This window comes from Camponotus vicinus, unplaced genomic scaffold (genome assembly GCF_025532165.1).
Source record: "Camponotus vicinus isolate PSW18456_S1 unplaced genomic scaffold, iyCamVici1.0 SCAF_7, whole genome shotgun sequence".
NCBI classification, from domain to species: Eukaryota; Metazoa; Arthropoda; class Insecta; order Hymenoptera; family Formicidae; genus Camponotus; species Camponotus vicinus.
In genome coordinates this window covers 7,919,760-7,940,703 of record NW_028141979.1, presented here as the reverse complement: position 1 = coordinate 7,940,703, position 20,944 = coordinate 7,919,760, and the positions used below count along the sequence as shown (strand labels likewise).

The 20,944-nt window shown below is 34.8% G+C and overlaps 1 protein-coding gene across 7 annotated transcripts in view; it reads left to right on the top strand.

Annotated features, from left to right (window-relative positions):
* The window catches only part of LOC145974711 (uncharacterized), a 145,586-nt gene that overhangs the window by 98,670 nt on the left and 25,972 nt on the right, over positions 1–20,944 (top strand). For 6 of the 7 annotated variants that reach the window (XM_083104720.1, XM_083104719.1, XM_083104724.1 and 3 more), the window contains one exon: positions 18,949–19,048. In XM_083104720.1, the coding sequence (XP_082960846.1) occupies positions 18,949–19,048 (100 nt within the window). Of the gene's footprint in view, positions 1–14,129; positions 15,316–18,948; positions 19,049–20,944 lie in introns of those variants that run through there. The other variant, XM_083104726.1, reaches the window with a different exon arrangement.

The following is a 20,944-nucleotide window of genomic DNA, read 5'->3' as shown; positions in this document are numbered from 1 at the left end:
AGACTTAACCAATCAGCCGTTAATGGTAGATCCCTGAGATCATTTGGAAACGAAAATCTTAATACCAAAATGTTGAGAAAGATGTAATTTCGGCGCTACAAAAGATTAAAGATTACCAATCGGCGCGTTACGTTCTCCAAAAGGCCCGCGTACAGCGCGATAATATCGATATCGATAGAGGGATGAATATAAAATAAAAAATAGGATTCTGCAGTGAGCGCGATTGTGTTTTCCATGCGACAGTAGTCAGTAGTCAGTAGTTTGGACATTTTTATGAAGTCTTCCTCAACATTTTGGTATTAGAATTTTCGTCTCTAAATGATCTCAGGAATCTACCATTAACGGTTGATTCGTTAAGTCTGGGACACCCTGTATATACTTTCGATGAATCAAGATTGCCAGAGAAACGCTGAAAAGAAATTTTCTGGATTAAAAGTGCCAGAAACCATCAGTCGAGAGACCGCCAACTTGTTCTGGTTCCCTCAGGTAATCTTTTACGATGCACTTTTTTACGGTGTGAATCTCGGGAACGATCACAAAATCGACTGCTCGAGAGAATCTCTTCTTCTGGTCATTTACGCGATTGTACGTCGTACTTTTCCGGAGACCCTTCGGCGCTTATAGAACCCTTGGGGGAGGAGCAGGGGGTCTCGCTCGCCCTTCACGGTGGCAATAAAAATGTCCACCACCCGTGCGCTCGGCTCAAACGTCAAGTCGATGCATCGATATTATGTAACTCGATTTTACACCGTTGCCTGAAACACTACGGGTGGTGGTAATAAAAGGAGCGGTATTTCGAGAACAAATTGTCGACAATTTATGGCTCGACGAAGGGTATAACATGATTTTACGACGATTTATACGACTGGATAAAAATACAAAATTCATAAAAATATAACAGAAATTTGATCAAAATAATATAAAGTATGTCTAAAAAATATCTAATTAACATATGATTACGAACTGTCAAAAGCGACGTTTAATTTAGAAAATTCATATGTAATAATTAGATACTAAAATTATTAGATAAAATCTTTATTTCATTAATCCTATATAAAAGAACGGAGGAAATGGCGGTTTTCGCACGGTGATCCTTGATGATCGTTTTTTGCGGTCACCGACTGTTCCTCCTTATTGTCGATCGATACGTGTCACCTCTCACCAGGAAGGGGATCTCGAATCCGCGGTAAAAATAAATGGCCACCCACGCTCTCGTTCAACGGCGCTTTGTCGATTCCTTCTCGGTCGCTTTCAATGACTCACCTGCTTCGTCTTCGTGGTTTTATTTCCCGCCTTGGCTTTCAAGAGCCGCGCCGAGAGGTGAGTCAATTCTTTTTCGAGGAATCGTCCGATATTCTCTTCTCTCTTGGGCAAAAATTCCGGGATTCCGTCGCGGGGAGTCCTTTTTCTCATCGTCGTGGATGACCAGTGGATCCGAATCGGCAGATTGGATGCAACCGAAAGATGCAGAGGTCTTGGGACAATCAAATCGTCGGAATCAGTTTGTTTCAGAAATAAATAATAATCTACTCACAATTCGATTATTTTGAATTACAAGACATGATTATAAATTTTTGAAAGATACACCCCATCTCTCTCCGACACTGTCGAAGTGCATGTCAATAATATATATTTGGAGAAAATTATTTTTATCAATTTTTTTAAAAAATTAATACTTCTCGAAAGCAATAAAGTGAGTAATCTCTTTTTAATCCGCGTGTTTCTTGATATAAGAGTTGTAGTTTCGAGCTACTTGAGGCTGCAGAGTTTCCGGGAGATTAATGGGGAGTGTATCTCGGCAAAACTTGCAGCGGGTCTAAATAGTCGAGCAACGAGAAGCAGGGTATAGCTGTAAAGTTAAAAGGAAAGCAAACTTTCTTTTAGTGGCGCGCGCGTTTCCCTCTTTTACGATAACCGGCGGCGAAATATTTTGAAAAAGACGAGAGTGGCGTGTAATTTCCAGCCATCAAAGTCGCTCTTTTCTAACGCATAAAATGCTCAGCCGGAAAATAAATTTGTAATAACTCTTGAAAGAGGAGAAAAATTTTTATTTACATATAAGTGTAAGAAAATAATGGCTGTCTAACAAAAAAATATTATTATTGCATGTTATTGGAATAACTAAAGCGTACTTATTATTTCTCTTTTTTTAAAAGACAAGATGTATATTTATTTTTTTATTTTTTTCTTCATTCCTGTGATATTTAATGCACACGTTAATAGCTCCGGCGACGATGCTTGTGTTTATTTATGTACGCACAGTCGCTGCTCTCGAGAGGTAGGTGCATCATCGCGAAGGCACCAACGTATTCTCGGCTTGGGATGATTCGAGCGCGGAATCCGCCATTGAACGTCCAGACGTCGCAGACGTCGCAGACGTTTAACGCGGGGACTCGTGCCAAGATTTATATATCTCTCCAGCTCCCCTTGCTTTTTATTTTAGCGCACTGCGGAATATTAGAATAGAATAGACTAGAGAGAGAGAGATACTTGTAGAATTTTACCGTACATATTAGAATAGAATGGGATGTGTGGAACTTTTATTCCTTTCGCGTAGTGGTCCTTCGTCACGAAAATGTCGATTGCACGTCCGCAAAATGCATTCTATATATCTTGCAAATAACGACAAGGAATCTAAATAATTTTTAATGTTATTAAATAATTTTTAAATATTTTTAAAATATTTTTTCAGTAATCTAAACATTTGCAAATCATTTTTAATATTATTAAATCATTTTTAAATATTTTTAAAATATTTTTTAAGTAATCTAAACATTTTTAAGTCATTTTTAATATCATTAAATAATTTTTAAATATTTTTAAAATATTTTTTCAGTAATCTAAACATTTTCAAATCATTTTTAATATTATTAAATAATTTTTAAATATTTTTTAAATATTTTTTAAATAATCTAAACAAATTTAAATCATTTTTAATATCGTTAAATAATTTTTAAATATTTTTTAAGTAATTATTAAATAAATATGTATATATTGTTTTCTCGATCTCGATCGATCTCGAGAGATTCGATATTTGCACGAATCAACTGCAGTCGCGCACGCGAATAAAAAAAAGGTTGTGTTCCAACAGGAACAATAAATTTCTCATGTATGAATATTCATATATATTCTTTGTATTTAAATTTTTACGACTGTAATTCTGCATTTTATTCGTGTATAATTTTTTATCGCTTTTTTTATCTTCTATTTATCATGTTTACATGTTTACATAGTTAACGTTATTGCGGACGGTTGCACTTTAGTCGAATGAATAATTCCATCAGTCTCTCTCTATCTCGGGTGACCCGGAACTACCGGATGCACTTTATGTTTTATTGCGTATTTTTTGATAAAGAGACCATTATCAGAATCATACATAAGTAGTTTATTCTATTCTTTATATTTTTTCGTAAAAACGCGCCATCTTTCTCTTCCCTTCTCTCTCTCTCGCCCATTTCTTGTCTCTTTCTCTCTCTCTATGAAAATGCAAGACGACAAATGCGTTTTCTTTGACGGTCAGGGCCGGTGGGTGGCACGAGGTGACCAACCTATGGTCGACTAAAATAGAAATAGAAGTCGGCGTTGCTCCCTCCCGGTCTCTTCCCGCTCTCTGGTCTATTTATAATCGGCGACTTTGATCTCTCTTTCTTCGCGGGATACGGTTCTCCTCGATCGACACGTAAGACTCGGTAATTTTTACGTATTACACGCGTGTCGGCGGGACCACTTCAAATTTAAGAACAAAGAGCGAGGATCTTAAACTGCAACTTCTATTATTACTTCAAAATATTATACATATTTTCCTCAAAAAAAAAAAGATATTTTTTCGCCATATTCAATGAAAAATAATTCTCGTTTACAATAATGAGAGAAGATATTTTGATGGGATGGATGGAAAAATAACAGTCTCGATATGGAAAAATGAAAAATGTTGTCCTTAATGAAATAAAAAAACAATACTGCTTCTCATTTTTTTTTTTTTTCGTGATCCATCCTGCCGGATATTCTCGTGACGTTGATCTAAACGCCTGTAGGTAGAGATCTTTTTTTTTTGCATGACAAACGACACGTGACACACACATATATATCCGGTGTCGGTGATCCTAATTCGAGATCAGCCTGTCAATATTTTCGCTTCCGCCTTTCGTTCCGGCTCCCGGTTTTTAAGGGATACGTTCAATATGTTCCTCGTATTTTCGGAATAGATTATATATATATATAACCGCTTCTATTTCTATATAATATATACAGCAGCTGCCGTTTTTCATATCGACGCACGTATTATATGCAGAAACAATTTAACGGTGAAAAAAATCAATACGCCTTAAAGGTAGCAAAAATTAATAAGCTAATTATTCTTCTATATTCAGTTATGTATAAATTAATCGAAAATTATAAATTAATCTGTCTCACTTTTTAATAAATAATAATTATATAAACTCCTTTATTAATATTAATTTACTTATGATTAGTAATTATAAATGAGATCAATAATATTATATATAAATGTATTTATACAAATTTATGTTTCCACCTGAAATATCACAGAATTTCACGCGATTATTATTGTTGACAATTATACAATTGACGATTATTATAATTGGCCATTTTATTATATTTTATAATTAATCGATATGCAATAACAAGATTTTCTCTGTCATAATTTTTAAGGCTCTTATTGTTGAAATCGTGAGCTGTCATGTAACGTCATCGTGTCACATATATCGCGTCGAGTTCTTCCTAAGGTAACTATAGAGAAAGAGTAGGTTATATTTAAACCGACGTCGGGGACTAACGATTGGGATGCGTGGATACGCGATGGGACGTGCCTGACGAACGGAAGTACGTTGCAACTGCAGCTGTAGCGAGGGGGAGCCATCAGATTGCGAAGGCACAGGAAGAAGTCGATTTATTTTTTTCCGGAAGTCTTCGACGTACAAGACGTTCTGAAGATATTCGTTTTATAATATATCATCTACCCACAATCTAAGCGACGATTTTCGCGAAATTTGTAAAAAAAAATAAAAAAAAAATTATCCGATCGAGTAATCAACATTTTCAACGAGAAAATAACGTAAGAAATTGGCTCCTTGCTAAAATAAGGAGGCAAAAGTTCCTTTTTCCAGCAGGTACGTTCAACTGAAACATAGATTGAAACTTTTATGCAAGGATCTTAGTTTATGTATGTGTTGTACGCTTCTGAAAGGAAGGAATGACGTTTCGAGAGTACGAGAACCTATCCATCGGGATCATCGTCGCTGGCGGTCCGGAAGAGATCGTGGAAGACGATTTGCTCGACGCTAAATTACGCGAGAGAATTGAAGCATCTACGATATGAGCGAGCGAAATAGCCACTTCCGCGAAAACGAGTCAATTCAACGATCCAATATCGTCCAATTGTCGAAGGCAGTCGCGAGAAGAGCCGCGGAAACCAATTCGTCCCTGTTGACCTTTCGTAGAAACACAATGAAATTGCATCTAAATTTTTTAGCTTCACGACGATCAAGATCGCGAGCGGTAGGGAATCTCCTTCGACTCCGCGAAACCTCACACGTTGAAGTTACAAGGAATGTCCTAGTGAAATATGAATTTATTTCAGCGAATCGCGAAATCGCCAGCTTGCACGAGCTCATATCGTCAATTTAAAACGGGAAACACTGGGAAAAATAATCGAGAGAAGCGGGATGGAAGAGGGGACATTAATTAGTTGGCGGGGTTTATAAAATAATTAACGACTTTAATTAGCGCGGTACTATCGGTATCACTTGTTGGGAATTTTTTATAAGTCTTCGACTCGTTTTCCCTTCGAGAAAACTTGGCTTCTTAGTTACTAGGTCACCGGTAATTAAATGACCAGCATAAATCCACACCCCTCTAAGGCTAACGACTCTATAACTTGAAACGCTATTTTTAATCGTCAAGTTATTATGCTCAATATCATTTAAAAAATATTACAAGGCAAAGTTCAACGATATAATAAAAAAAAATATTTTTCTATAAAATAAATAATGCTTCTAAAGAATGTCTCGCATTAATTAAAACATCCTTTCATTGCGAAAATATTATTCTATTTTAATAGAGGACAGGGAGATGCGACTAATTATAGAAAAATAAAAAAAAGTCTCTTTTCTGTGAAACATAAACTCTCTTAATGAATGTTTTACGCTAATTGAAACGTGCTGGTTTTTTTATTGCGAAGTTATTATTCAATGTTACTTTGTTTTTACGCAGGATAAAAATAGAGCAATAAAAAAATTAAACAAACACGTTCTTTTAAAGAACAGTTTGACGTTTACAAAAATTGTAGAACGCAACTCTCTCAGAATTAAATCAGTAATATTTAATTACGAGCTTGCATTTTCCAAAGGAAATGCATAAAAAAGCATGAAAAATGTCACGCGTTGTAATGCATGTATGTACAATAATTTAATATCGATTTAATATCAACATTTTGGATATACATAAATTACTTGTGCGCGAATATTGATACTGAATTATAATAAATAACGATATTAATATTAATACTGACTTTTTAATATTGAATTCTAATAAGCGATAAAGCTTCTATGTGAATATCATGAAACTAAATATATTTAATACCGTTATACATTGTTGATTATGCAAACATGACTGTAGATTCAGCTTTTTCATACAAACTGCAATATTGCAAAAAATACATAAATATTGAACGTTTTATTTGTTAAAGATCAATATAGGTATTTCATAGTTTTTATTGTATTTTACTAATAAACCTTTAAAATATCTTCATTATATTTTTTGTTCAACATGATGATTATTTTTCGAACATTCTTTTAATCTAATATCATATGTAATTTTTAATTATAATTATCTTATTTATTACTTCTTAATAATATAATTTTTAATAATTTAATTTTTATAATTTTTCGAAGAATCAATTATTCAATTTATTTCATGGGCTATTCAGTGTCTAAAGTTTATAACTGTTTGCACATATTCATCTAAAATTTATACTTAAGAAGAGAAGAGAGACAAACGAGAAAGAGAGCATATATTTAAATTAAATAAATTAAATTATATATTTAAATTAATCATCAATCTTTTACCTTTCTATTATATATTTAATTGTATTTTCTGTTTAATGGTACATTTTTTCGTCAATATTATCTACCTTTTCCCGGCTCCGTTATTACTCTTCCTTTGTACAAATATTATCTAACAATTTACACTCTAACAAATAAATAAAACATTCAATATTTATTTTATTCGCGCTCGCGAGATATGGCGATGACTCGCCAACATTTTTATTACGTCAGGCTAACGGCCGTGATAAAATCGTAGATAATGGACATCCTGTTCGCCCATTGTTACGTCGAAGCCGCGAGGCATATATAACGGCGCTTCGTCCGATGATATTTTCCTCATTTTCATGGGAGGAAAAAATGCGACTCGTTAGATAACCGCCTGCACTTTTTCTTTCGACGGGCGAGAAACGGCGCTGGTCGCAAAAGCTTTCGAACGAAGCCAATCTTAACGCTCGGCTTGTTAATCGTAGGGTGCGCAGGGAACGGGTGTTTGCCGGTTCAAGGGACAACCGGGCCCTTTATCACGCCGTTCCATAACGAGACGACTGCGAAGCCGACTTTTTATCGGCGAAGCGGCGTAATAACACGCCGCTGATTGTGAATTATCTCGTTACTCCTCGGAAAAGAATATTATATACCTCGATTTTATATCTCTATTATATATTTTATATCGCTAATTGCAATTATATATCTCACAAGGGGAATGAATGGTCGATAAAAATTAGACGAGGAGATATCAGGAGGCAATCGAACGAGAATCTAATGAATTTATTTGAGCTTTGAAGAATAAACATTTTTGCAAATGATTGAAACATTAACAATATTATAAGGATCCTCGAGATATATTTTTCAGTCGCATCTCTTACGATTATCAGCTGATGTATTAAATTTAAATCAAAAAATAAATTAAAACCTAACAATATATTTAGTTTTATTTTTAATTTTTAAGTAATATTTAAATTTTACTTTTTAGTATTTTGTTTTTAAATAAACTATTAAAAAAATTTTATATGAATACACAGTTATCAGCTGATGAGTTAAATTTAAATAAGTAAAAAATAGATTAAAATCTAACAATTTAAATATTTCAATAAGCAAAAACTAAATTTTATATAAATAATATATATTTTTATATTTAAATAATATATAATTTTATATAAATAATTTATATAATATTTTATATAATTTTATATAAATCGAAAAAGGGCGGATTTATTTTTAGCACACAAGTACGAGATTAGTAATTACATATATCTTCTCGCCATAAATATTTCAGGATCAAAACGCGGCTTCCCGGCCTCTTTTAATAACGTAGTAACATCCCTGATTTTTTATCTCGCTCTGAATGGAGCGGGTGGATTTGCGTGTCCATTAGCCTTATTAAGACTAACGGTTATTTGGCCAAGATTACACTCTGCCGAAAGTAACTACGCTTTACGTTGAAATTAAATTTCTGTATCAAAGCGTGTTGTGTGATTATTATGTGTATCTGTCGTAAAGCGAGATCTGGACAGATATTCGCTGTCGCGGAAATTATACATAATGGGACAAGCATCTTTTACGGAAATTCTAGTTAGGAGAATTAAATGCAATTTTTTATGCAGTTGATACACGATCAGATTATTAATTCACTGCTTTAATTAATTTCGTAAAATATCATATTTATTCGGTAAATTATTTAGAGGGCGTATTTTTTATTATTAATTTTTTATTTTTAAATTCTTAAAAATAGCACGATAATTTCGCGATAAGATTATTTTTTATCGATATGAAATAAGGGAGTTCTTGAATTTGCAAATTTCTATTCTCACGATATACTGACGTGAATCTTGCAAATCTACTTCTTGCAAGTGTGTAAATTGTGCTTCGTTTTATCTCTTTACGACTTCCACAAAATAATATCAGAAACCAAAGCTACGCGTTTTCCGCGGTTCTTCAAACACCGATTTATCAGAATGAATAGCCGGCAAACTCGAGATGGGATGACCGAAGCTGCGACCGAAGCGGAAAGATAAGGCACGAATCGGCCAGTATACTCGAATTTCTCTGGGTTATCGTCGGATTGATCGAATAACTTGGAGACCCGCCATTTTTTTGCACAGTGAGATACACGCTAGTCGTGAGAAAAGCAAAGTATCTCTTTCATGTAATATAGTTGTATAATTATATTATATATGTAAAAATATAACGTTTTTCTAATATAAAATATAATATAAAATTAATTAAAAAATTAATTATATTATTTAATAAATTCTAAAGAAATTTTGTTTTAAAAAATATTAAATTAAAATAATTATTTTTTATAACCATTATTATTATTTTTTGGAAATTTTTATAATCCAAGAATCATGTCATGAACATAAAATACCTCCATCTGCTTTAAGTAATAAATAAATTAATTAATTAGATTATTATATATCAATCAATGCTTATGAATTTTGAAATAATACGCGTCAATATATTTTAGGAGTTATTTGTTGCATTCTTAATATTAGATGATGAGCAATATGATAAATTCCTATTTAATAACTCACAATATGCTTGTAATTAATGACTATAAATTATTATATTTCTTCCTCCAATTTTAAGCACATATCTAATCACAACTAGCAACTTCCGGTCGTTAGTGAGCCTTTTTATAAAAGATTCATAGACCCTTATTATTGAGATATCGAGTGGCACAACAATAAATAAAATGAGATACTGCGGGTATCTCATCACAATAGATAATGAAAGACGACATCGCCTGTTCAATAACTAAATATTATGTTAATTATTGTAATTATCTATAATCGAAAATTCAGCTCATTTTTATAAAAAAAAAATATCGAAAAAGAAATAAATTTATGACGTTATGTTTAAAAAAAATAGACACTTATTCGAATATTTATTTTTAAAAAATTGTAGAAATATTAAATCAAAATTATTTGGAAAAATTATATAGATACCTCTAACATATAGAATTTTTTTGCTCACATACATTATTTATTTTTTACACATGCTGTGCTACCAGTTGATTCGATTCTTTTTTTCCTTCCAGTTAGATACAGTATTTTTGGTGAGAGAGAAAAAGAATTTATCTCGGCCATACTTAAATGTAATAAAATAAATAATACAACTCTGTTGTCGGCCCCACAGTCGTCCACGAACGAATTAGCCGGCCATACGAATGCGGATGTTAACGAATTATTTTGATTGGGACTCGTCAGGATCTGTGCTGGTACCCACGTAACTAAGGGAAGCGAACGACAAGCGGTTAGATCTCCGTCGAGCCCATCGGGGCGACTCGATTCTAGGGATTAGATCGATCTAATTTGCCGCACGGCAGGATGTTCCTCGTTCCCTCGCAAGGATCGCACGGTGATAAGCGGCGGAGTTGAAAGGAGCGCCGCTTCCGGGCCACGGGCTCCTACGAATTTGTTGACGTTAGACTCGGCGGATTAGGATTAGGATCGTCTGATGCGCGCGATTCCCGAATCAACTGCTTAATGGGAGGCTACATGGCTTCCTTAATAAGGGAATGCAAATATAATTTAATTTAGATATATTCCAAGCTGCAACTCGAAATTAATCTGAAAATTATCTGGAAAAGAAAAAATTTAATTATGGAAAAAAATCCTTTTTACGCTTCGTGAGATTAATGGAAACAATAAATCTGGCAATATAATAAAATTTCGACCTTACTGCAATTTTTAGTTCGTACAAATTTAACTTGTCATTTATATTGACATTGTGAGAATTTTGTGACCAACTCGTGTAAGTTCGTTTTTAATCTCGTCACGAAAAGAAGGTTCTTTTGCGGGAAATGACCGGTCGTTCTTTGAAGATTCTCTTTCAGTTTTCATTTCCTGTCCGTTGCTTATTTCAGAGACGATATTGTGTCGCTTACATATATATTATACGGGCATTGTCCGCGAGACAACTGCCAAGATTTCACGCTTGTTCCGAGAGGGCCATGACACTCTGAGAAGCAACGTCTTATCTTTGAAGAGGCGCGATGACATCGCGGGTGCACGTGCATGTATCTCATCTCTAGTGCATCGTACATTGTGCGAAGAACCGACGAGTGGCGAATATTGATGCACATGTATGTATGTGTGCGTACGTCTGATACATGTACGCGAACGCATACAGGATGTATATAAAATGTCGCATCTTTGTCGCGTCGGGTCTTGGAATTTAAACTTGGCAAATCAATTTAAAATAAAATTAATTGATCGAAAAAAATGTATTATATAAAAATAAGGAAAGTAAAAAAGGAAAAAAATAATATTATTGATTTAATTAAATTAATTAATTATATTAATGTAATTTCTTGTAGCTTTTTTTCAAAAATATTTATCACGTTACACAAACTTTTGAGAAAATCGAGAAGTTAAAGTTGTGAAAACAATTATATTAATATATTTTTTCTCTCTCACACGATGTTATAATTATGTGATATATTCTAAAGGATTTTTATTCTTTTCTATATCCTTAGAAGAAACTTTTAATTCTCAAAAATAATTATCGCTGGATTAAGCTTAATAAGAGATGGAGATGAGATTTAAATTGTTAGTCTCCCTTTCTTCCTCTTTTTGGAAAAAGTTATTTTACTTTAATTGTGCGATCTCTTCCATCTCAAGAAATCCCATTTTATAAAACAATTTTACTAAATTTCAGAACGCTAATTAACTTGAATAAATACAGATTAAATACGAATTAAATATGAATTTTTTTTCAATTTCGAATTTATTGACAAATCCTTGAATGAAGATTCTGATAGTTGGTTTTGAGATGTCCTGTATACACGAATCTCGTATCCTCGTATCGGATATGCAAAAGACCGATGTCGTCGCGACGTATGTTTATTCCTCTAAACGTGTCTCGTACACGTACGGTCGACGTCGCGAATATCTCTGTCGAGTAACGACAAATTCAGTCTCCTGCATCGCTCAAACTGACCACATGCAAAGGCTATTGCAACAAAGTTATTATACACGTGCAGAACTATTGTCAGACAACAATTAATTTCACATTGCGCTATTTAGTATATGTTATGTTTGCGCGTTGAACACATTATATACATATTTCATATCAATATTAATATATTTATTTTTAATATAAATATATTTATACGTATTAGGATATAATAAGCGTATTAATAAAATAATATTAACATATTTTCAAAATATATACTTTAAAACTCTTCCTAAATAAAATAATAAATTTAATAAAAAATAAAATAATAAAAAATAATAAAACTTGATGTTACTTGTTACAAAAAAATATGTTTAATAATATACTACGTAAATAAATAAAGATATAGATGTAATACAAATTTTCATTCCAATATATTAATAATTATAATAAAATTTAAAAAATTATATTTTAACATAAATAAATAATTATATTTTATAATTATATTTTAACATAAATAAATAATTATATTTTAACATAAATAAATGTTCAAAATTAGAATGCCGAATTATAAGACTTCTTTTGAAGTTTCAATTGTAAACAATAATCTTATTTTCGCCGATAAAAACAAATATCCAAAGGAAGGCTTCTTCGAAGTCTCTCCTTGAGATATTTCGATGTTAACATGCGGGAAAAATCGGAGCTACATTTAGCGTTGAAGACTCGCAGAGGATACGCGTCTCGGTTCGAATCGGACTCGTTTTTCTCGTCGCTCGCAAAACGAGGAGCGCGAGAAAGAGAGAAAGAGAGAGAGAGAGAGCCCCCGTAGGGAACGTCGTGGCCTCGGCAACGAGTCTATAATTACCCTTTTCCCTTTGCATCCTTCGTTTCTGCCAGGTTTCTGGGATTTGTAGACCAGAATACGCAGCTGCGTATTTTCAGCGAAACTGCATGCGCGAAATCGCGAATCTTGCGAGTTTTTCAAAAATTATGTATATGAAGTCGTTTTGAAAATTATCGTCGTCATTTATCGTCATTTGCAATATATCGACGAGTATATTTGATTAACAGATATATTGCGTTAATTATTTCGTCGAAATGTCAATAAATTCGGGGAAACGGTTCGCCCCGTAGATTCGTGGGACGAACGATGGAGTGGAAGAAGTACAGTATTGGCAATCAACGCGAGAGAATTCATCCACCCCCGCGTTGATCGAATACGCACACATATAGGTGCACGCACGATGCAACAGTGCCGACAATCTGCTAAAGCCAAATTCTCATGAATTTAATTATAATAAATTTTATAAATCTTGTTTATATAATACAAACAATTTTTTAATATTGACTAATATCTGAGAGACTTCTCGAAAAAATTATATATAAATAATTGATATTCATGACACATTTAATTAACTAATTATTAAATTTCATATAAAGATATTGGCAACCCATCGATGCGTAAGAGATGTAAATTGTACTTTTTTTACGGACGAAGGGGAATTAATTGGAATTTATAGAAGAAAGGTATACTGCACGCATAATGTACGCCACGCTAATTACATACCTGATATAATTATCGTACGTCGGTTGGCAACGCTGCACCTGAATGACCGTGCATCGAATTGCCTCGCTCGACATGCCACCCTTTTCGACCCCGGGTCGTCGGTGGTTAACTCGGGGTTCCACCTTCTTGTTACGCGATTGCTGCAGGGGCTGCGAATGCACGCAATCGGGGTTGTGCGAATAGGACGATCGGTTTGTTCGCCGACGCGCCAGGATAAAATGGTCGACAAAGGATGGCGGAGCATTCGTTATTAATACAAATAAAAACAGGAGAGATGTAGCTCTTATTTTGAAATAAAAAGTTAAAATAAATTGCTTTATACTCGAATTTTGAAATTGCGTTTAATATTAATATATTTATTTAAATAGAAGTAAAATCCATTTTATTAAAATTGAAATACTATATGTTTAAAAAAAATTTCATTTTATGTATAATGTTTTCTTAAAGCAAAATAAAGTAAATTTTTATTGTATATATAATACTTTCTTAAATTAAAAAAAATAAATAAAATAAAATAAATAAAATAAAAATAAATAAAAAATATATAAGAGAGATACGTACATATAACTCAAATAATCCATAGTTTCCTCTACAGTTTTTCCAAAAATGGTACAAGAAAACTAAAGTACACATTTTTAAGAAATTTCACGACGTCTAAAAATATTATTCTCCCTACACTAATGACACAAAAAAAGTTCACAGAGATTTTGTCCTCAATAACGAGAGCCCGTCAAAGCGGAAGTAGCCTTATTCCAGTCTCGAAAGTCTCAAGAACCTACTGGGGGGACTTTCGGCGCGACTCGAAAGTTACTCGAGAGCGGGGCTCTTTGAAAGTCGATCGAGGGGGAAAAAAATCGCAATCTTCGGACGCGGAAGGATCGCCGACCAAGAGCAAGTGTCCCCCGACAAGGACGATGCGCGGAGGGTCCCGGTGTTCCTGCGGGAACCGACGGAATCGATAGGCGCGCAGGCGCACCGCGCGCCAGGAATCACGCGAAAAGAGAGAGAGAGAGAGGCGACGAAGAAGAGGGTCCTCTCGGCGATGGGAATCGGGAGGGCGAGAGCGGGACGGTGGACCTACACGTTGAATCCCTCGCGGATCCGCATCCAGTGCTCGCATCACGACGACAGCCGCGATACCGCGTCCGTCCGCACGTCTCCAACCGTCCATTTCTCGTCCAGCCTGCGGATCCGATCGACCCCCGGGGTGACCATAGGGAAGACGACGATCAAATCTCTCGACGTCACCGATAAAGACTGACAGGCACGAGGGAAAATCAATCGAAAAATTGGCTTCAGATATTTATACATATATTTATTACGTAGACTCAAAAAAGGGGAGTCTTGTCACTCAAACAGATAGACTTATGTCAGCTGAAGGATCATTGCAGGGTTAAGGAAGAATCGGATACTTGAATCCCTTGGCCTGATCGAGAGAGAACTTTCTTCTCTTCTTGAAAGAAATACTCGAAACTTTTCATCGGTCCAGAGTTTCCTGACAATTCAATTATCACAGCAGCACTATTATCTTTGAGACATGCTTAAACTACGTCGCGAATCGCGCTCGCTCAGAGTAGACGAGGACTATCGGACAATGTCTAGTGTCAATAAAGCCGTCCACGTGCGACGTTCTCGCAGTTTCGTCCCGGAGACGTCGAGGAAGACGACATGCGAGATTGAGGCCGAGTGAGAGGATTGTAGAGGGAATAATAACGCAATCGCGCTTCCACCACCTGCCAGATGGACAGGCTATTCCGGTGGAAGAGCCACAAGACGCAGGAGGATGTGAGTATCTAAACACGAGATTGGAATTTGCATTAGATTATGCGAACCGCATAATAAAGATTCCGAAGAGAGGACCGATGCAGGAAGCCTCGTCCTGCTGGATAATAAATGTAGGATAAATTAAAGTATAATGCATATGTATAAGAAATACTAATCCGAAAATATCTGAAGGATGTTCTAAAGATGCCACCTTTTAAATGATTCTTCTTCGTCTTGCGAAATATTTTATTATTTAGAAAAGTTTTTCAATATCATCGGAAAACTCCTCCCATTTATCGCTATTGTAAGACTGATTTACAGGGTACATAAATAAAATATCTCATCAAGATAAAAGAGAAAAAGCTATAGGACCGGATTAAATGAAGTATCTTCCCCGTAAGACACTTTATTTCTCGGGGAAACTTTTTTGGAAGATATTATCATTTTAGAAGAAAGAGAAGGAGTTAGAAATAACGTTATGTTGGAGGCAGGATAAAGTAAAAAAAAAAGATGGACAAGTTGAAATGAAGTCGCTGTGCAATCTTACTGGCTAGAATCCACCAGGAGAGAGCTTCCCCTGGGTTTAAAGACGCGGAAGACATGTAAATATGAAATGCGAAACAGATATGGGCGTAACGTCCACGGGTTTCGCGTTACAGGAAGAGCCTTATCCGTGGGGATCTAATTGTTGTGGCCGAATGATGGTTAGCGGGTCGTTCACCACACCCACACCCACACGAGGCGAACTCCCATCGTCGATACTTGACGAAGAATCGAAACGAAACAAAACGAGTCGCGCACAAATAGAATCCGAAATCCCCCAATTGAAGAGGACTCGATGGAGACAGCGAGGTATTCGTGAAATTCCCAGAAAAATACGCCGAAAATTTGGAAAAATTTTCACCAGCGAGAAAAAATCTTCGAGAGAGAGAGAGTATCCGATTATTAATCGCGATTTATCCGATTATGTACTTGTTATCGAAATATATACGGCTTTTCTAAAGTAAATACCGTTTGATAATTGCTAGATATTTTTTAAATTTATATAAATTTCAAATTTATATAAAATGCTTCTTTTCATAATTATTTCAGTTGTTATAAAATTTATGCATATATCGGTGGTGAATTATCGCGATTAATAATTAATATTTTAAACTTTTGCCGCTTGTTGAACATTTTCCGGGAAATCAGTGTCTCTGGCAATTTTACGAATTACATCAAATGCAACGATTTTACGAGCCGCAATTGAGATTGAACACGTATAAATATAAATAATATCGTGGAGAGCTATCGCGCTTGGGTTTTAAACCAGACACCCCATATTTCAAATATTCATGGCGACTAAAAAAATATACGACTTCGGGAGTAGATACATATCTTTGAGTATCTATATTTAATTTTTTTAACTTGTCCAAAATTTTAGAAAAAATTTTTAAAAAATAAAAAATTTAGAAAAAAAAATTCACCTTACATTAGATTGATGATATTTTTAGTGTTAATATCTGTTTTGTAAATTTATTATATTTGTTAAATATAATAAATTAAATGAAAATAAATATGAAAATAAAGAATTAAATTAAAATAAAATAAATAATTAAATTAAAATAAATAATTAAATTAATTAAAATAAAGGAGAAAAATTCTTTCCTAAAGAGAGGGACATAGGAGATATGTTTATATGAAAAACCCCCTTTCATTTTCGACAAAGCATCAGCTCCTAAAATTTATCACACTTATCTAGAAACACCCTATGTATCTTCTCGCTGTTTATAATTTTTTTTCTATAAAACAATCTATACATGGCGGGTTTCCGTTTGACACTAAGGTCTATTTACATTGTAGTCGAGCTGGCCAGTTCGCGCGTTAAACCTAAGTGACCCAGTATAGTCAATATAACCAGTCCAGGTCGTTCACTTCATTAGGGTTATCGATGCATGCCGACCAGGTTAGTCCGCATAAAGGCGCGATTATAGAAGGCGCGTTATTATCCTCAGAAGCGGCAAACCTCGTCGTCGCTGGCACGATTTCAACGCGCAGAACGTTGAAAGGCAGGCTAATCAACTACGTGTCGCCGACTCGCTGATAACATAAAGGCTACTTTATTTTTATCTCGCGCGGAAATAACTGTTAAAAATAAAATTTTCACCTCTAATAAAAGTCAGAAGACGAGTAGAAGTGTATGTCGAGCATTTTTTTCCTCAACATTCACTTTTTATTAAAAATACGAAGTATCCGAATCAGATTTGTCGATATAAATTTTTTTTTCTTTGACGAAACCTTAAAATTGCCACGACTACGGGAGATATTGGCTAATTCCGGTTTCTAAAAAAAAAGAATAACGCAAATGCATTAATTACTCCGAAGATTAATTATCACGATCGACGGGGATTAATTTCCAAGTAGATAGTATCGCGTCTCTCTTTTCTCTCTCGATTAATCTTCTGATAAGCCAGTCTAGTGAAAACCGGAACATATCACCAATATTTTTTACATCGAAAGATCTCGTTTACACGAGCCGGATGAAAAATGAATCGCGAGTCAACATTATTATTTCAGATATACCGCTATGTATAATCCAGGTTATTTGAAAAGTAAACAGTGTATAACATTCACGATGGTATTAAAAAATTACCTTTTAATATCTTGCAAGAATTAAACACCTTCCTGTCGTTTAATAAATTAATTCAATCACTGAGGAGTTTTCAGTCAATTAATTAAAATAAAGACAGAGAAGACGAGGGGGGAAATTTGATTCTATTTGACGCATTATCTTTTCAGAAAAATCGACTGAGAAACATAGATGAAATTTTAGAAAAGTCCTTTATGGAATCCGATGATCCCCTCAGAAGCAACCATCGTATAAAATCCATTTCTGTCCCTTACATAACCCACCGTTATCAGGAATTATTCGGCGGAAATTGGGTGAGCGAATCCGACGGCTTTGTACAAATCACATTCGCAGCGAGAACGAAACGCGAAGGGATCTCTCGAACGGATTACGGATCGACTTGAACTCTCGAGGCGATGAGGTCGAAGAAATGTCTGCTTTGCTTTTCACGCGGATTCACCTTGAATACTGCATTTTTTTCCCCCAGTACGATATCACATTTTTCAGCTGATTCAGATATTCGGAAAATATACCTGGCGTCTCTCCGCTTCATTGGAGCAAAGTGCAAAGCAGAAAAAAGTAGCATTGAAGTTTACGTATCGAAGATATTTTTATCATTCTTATCTTGCGTATTTAAAAAGAACTGATGATATTTTTAGTGTTAATATCTGCTTTGTAAATTGATTGTATTTATTAAATATAATAAATTAAATTAAATTAAAATAAATATGAAAATAAATAATTAAATTAAATTAAAATAAATATAAAAATAAATAATTAAATTAAAATAAATAATTAAATTAATTAAATAAATTAAATTAATTAAATAAATAATTAAATGTAATAAATAAGTTGTTAAATGTATTAACGCGTTATGTCATTAGATTCGAATGTAAACAAAAACTTTGACACTTCTCGCTCGAGGAACTAGAGATAATCATAGCAGGTCGTTGCCCTCCACCCTCGCTTAACGTACTAGGGCAGATTGAAGTTTATCGGTTGCAGCTCGGTTGAAGCTAATATGTTTGCTATCCTTCCTGTTGCAGGGTCTCGACAACGTAAGCTCGGCGACCCTCAGGCCCTTTAACTCGGACATCAACACGCCGAGGATCGACAGCTACAGGTTCTCGATGGCGAATCTCGAAGGTAAGCTCGCATTGAGGTTTATCGATCACCCCGGGCTTCCGGAAAAGGCGCTTTTTTTCCCCGAGCCTCGACTTTTGAACGACGTGACGCTGACCACTCGAGTCATTCTCTCGCCGCTTTTTTCTCTACGCTCCATTTTCCCCGCTCGAGTAAATGATGGAGATGACGGTGGCTCTCGATCGATCAGCGTCACGAGTCCAGGGCGAGTCCTGGATATCCGCGCGAAACCGAGTTTCGTACGCTTTCTCCTCGCGAAGAGAACGTAACGCGGGCCCCCGCGGTGCGTGAATTTTATCAGGAGCCTCCTGAGCGAGGAGACTAACGAGACATCGGATGATACAAATCGTCCCGTCGTAAAAATTTATTTCGGCCATTTTTCCCCTCGAATTTATAAGCGGCCGCCTGCTCGTCTCGATAACGTCGTTTTGGTTTCTTCGATATCTCCTCCTTTGACACACATATTTTCCACAACGAGACTATCCGAAAAATACTTTCACACACAAGCCGAATTTTTTTGTAATATAATTTTAACATAATTTTATTTTGATCAGTATTATCCCAACAAACACCAAGTAACATTTATATAATTTCCCACTCAACAACATAACTGTTATATGTTATATAACATGTTATATAACTGTTATGTAACTGTTATGTAACTGTTATATAACATGTAACAGTTATATTATTGAGCGGGAAATTATATAAATGTTACTTGGTGTTTGCTGGGATTAATTTAATTTTATAGAGATATTTGGTTTATTTTAAACAATTTTTTTTATACTTATTTTATACCTTGTAGAAAATAATCTCACAATCATCACTCCTGTTTATTATACACGTCACGACTCTCCGCCTTTCGGTTTCTGTTCTCATGCTTCTCACCCTCGCTTTCGCCCACGCGCGAATATAACTGCGCGAAATGCGATTATAAGAGAAGCGGAGAAACGCCGGGAGATTCTCGAAAGGACGTGCGTGCGATCTCTATCTCTTCTCTTCTTCTCTCCGTCGTTGCTGCTCTCGACTCATTCGTTGTACAGAACTCGAGGGCGGACAATCGATACGGTGATATATCGTGCATTCGCAAAGATCGAAAGTTTTATATATGTGTACAAAGCGGCGGATTCTGCATCGCAGGGGTGGGATTATGTTATTTTTGCCTCTCCAGCACTTAATGATTCATCTGGGAACCATGATCCGAACCCCTGAGCAAGACACGCGAGCGATCTCCTCTCAGTATCATACAGCAGAGATTCGATACTCAAAGATTTACTCATCCGTTACATTTCCAAATCTGTGAACTATAGTACACTTTCACCCTATTTGAAAAAGAAATTTAAATATTATTAAAATTTAAATATTAAAATATTATTAAATATTTTTACATTTAATATTTTTAAATATTTTTATATTTAATATTAAATATTTAAATATTATTAAGATTTAAATATTAAAATTTAAAATATTTAAAAAACAAATAATATAAATATATTTGTGATAAATTTATTTACACTTTAGTGGGAATGTACATCCCAAAAATACATCTTCATCTTCAATATTTTAACAAAGTGGGAATTTACACGATTTTACACCAAAAAATTATTTCCGAAAATTTTTGGCAAGACATGTTTGCCGAAAGGTATGATTTTTTTTACGCAAATAAAGGCAACTTTCAGCTTTTCAAGTCCTTATTGGCGCAAGAATCGCAGGACGCGAGCACTCTTGAGACGAATCTCTCCTCGTCGGAATTCTCTCTCGTTATGGTATTTTCAGGGCGTGATGCTCGGGTTTCGCGACGCGTGAAAAATCGCGAGACGTGCGTTCAATTATGGCGTCCTATTTGCCATGCGTGGAATACTTAATCGATCATTTCTTGCATTAAAATAACACGCCAGA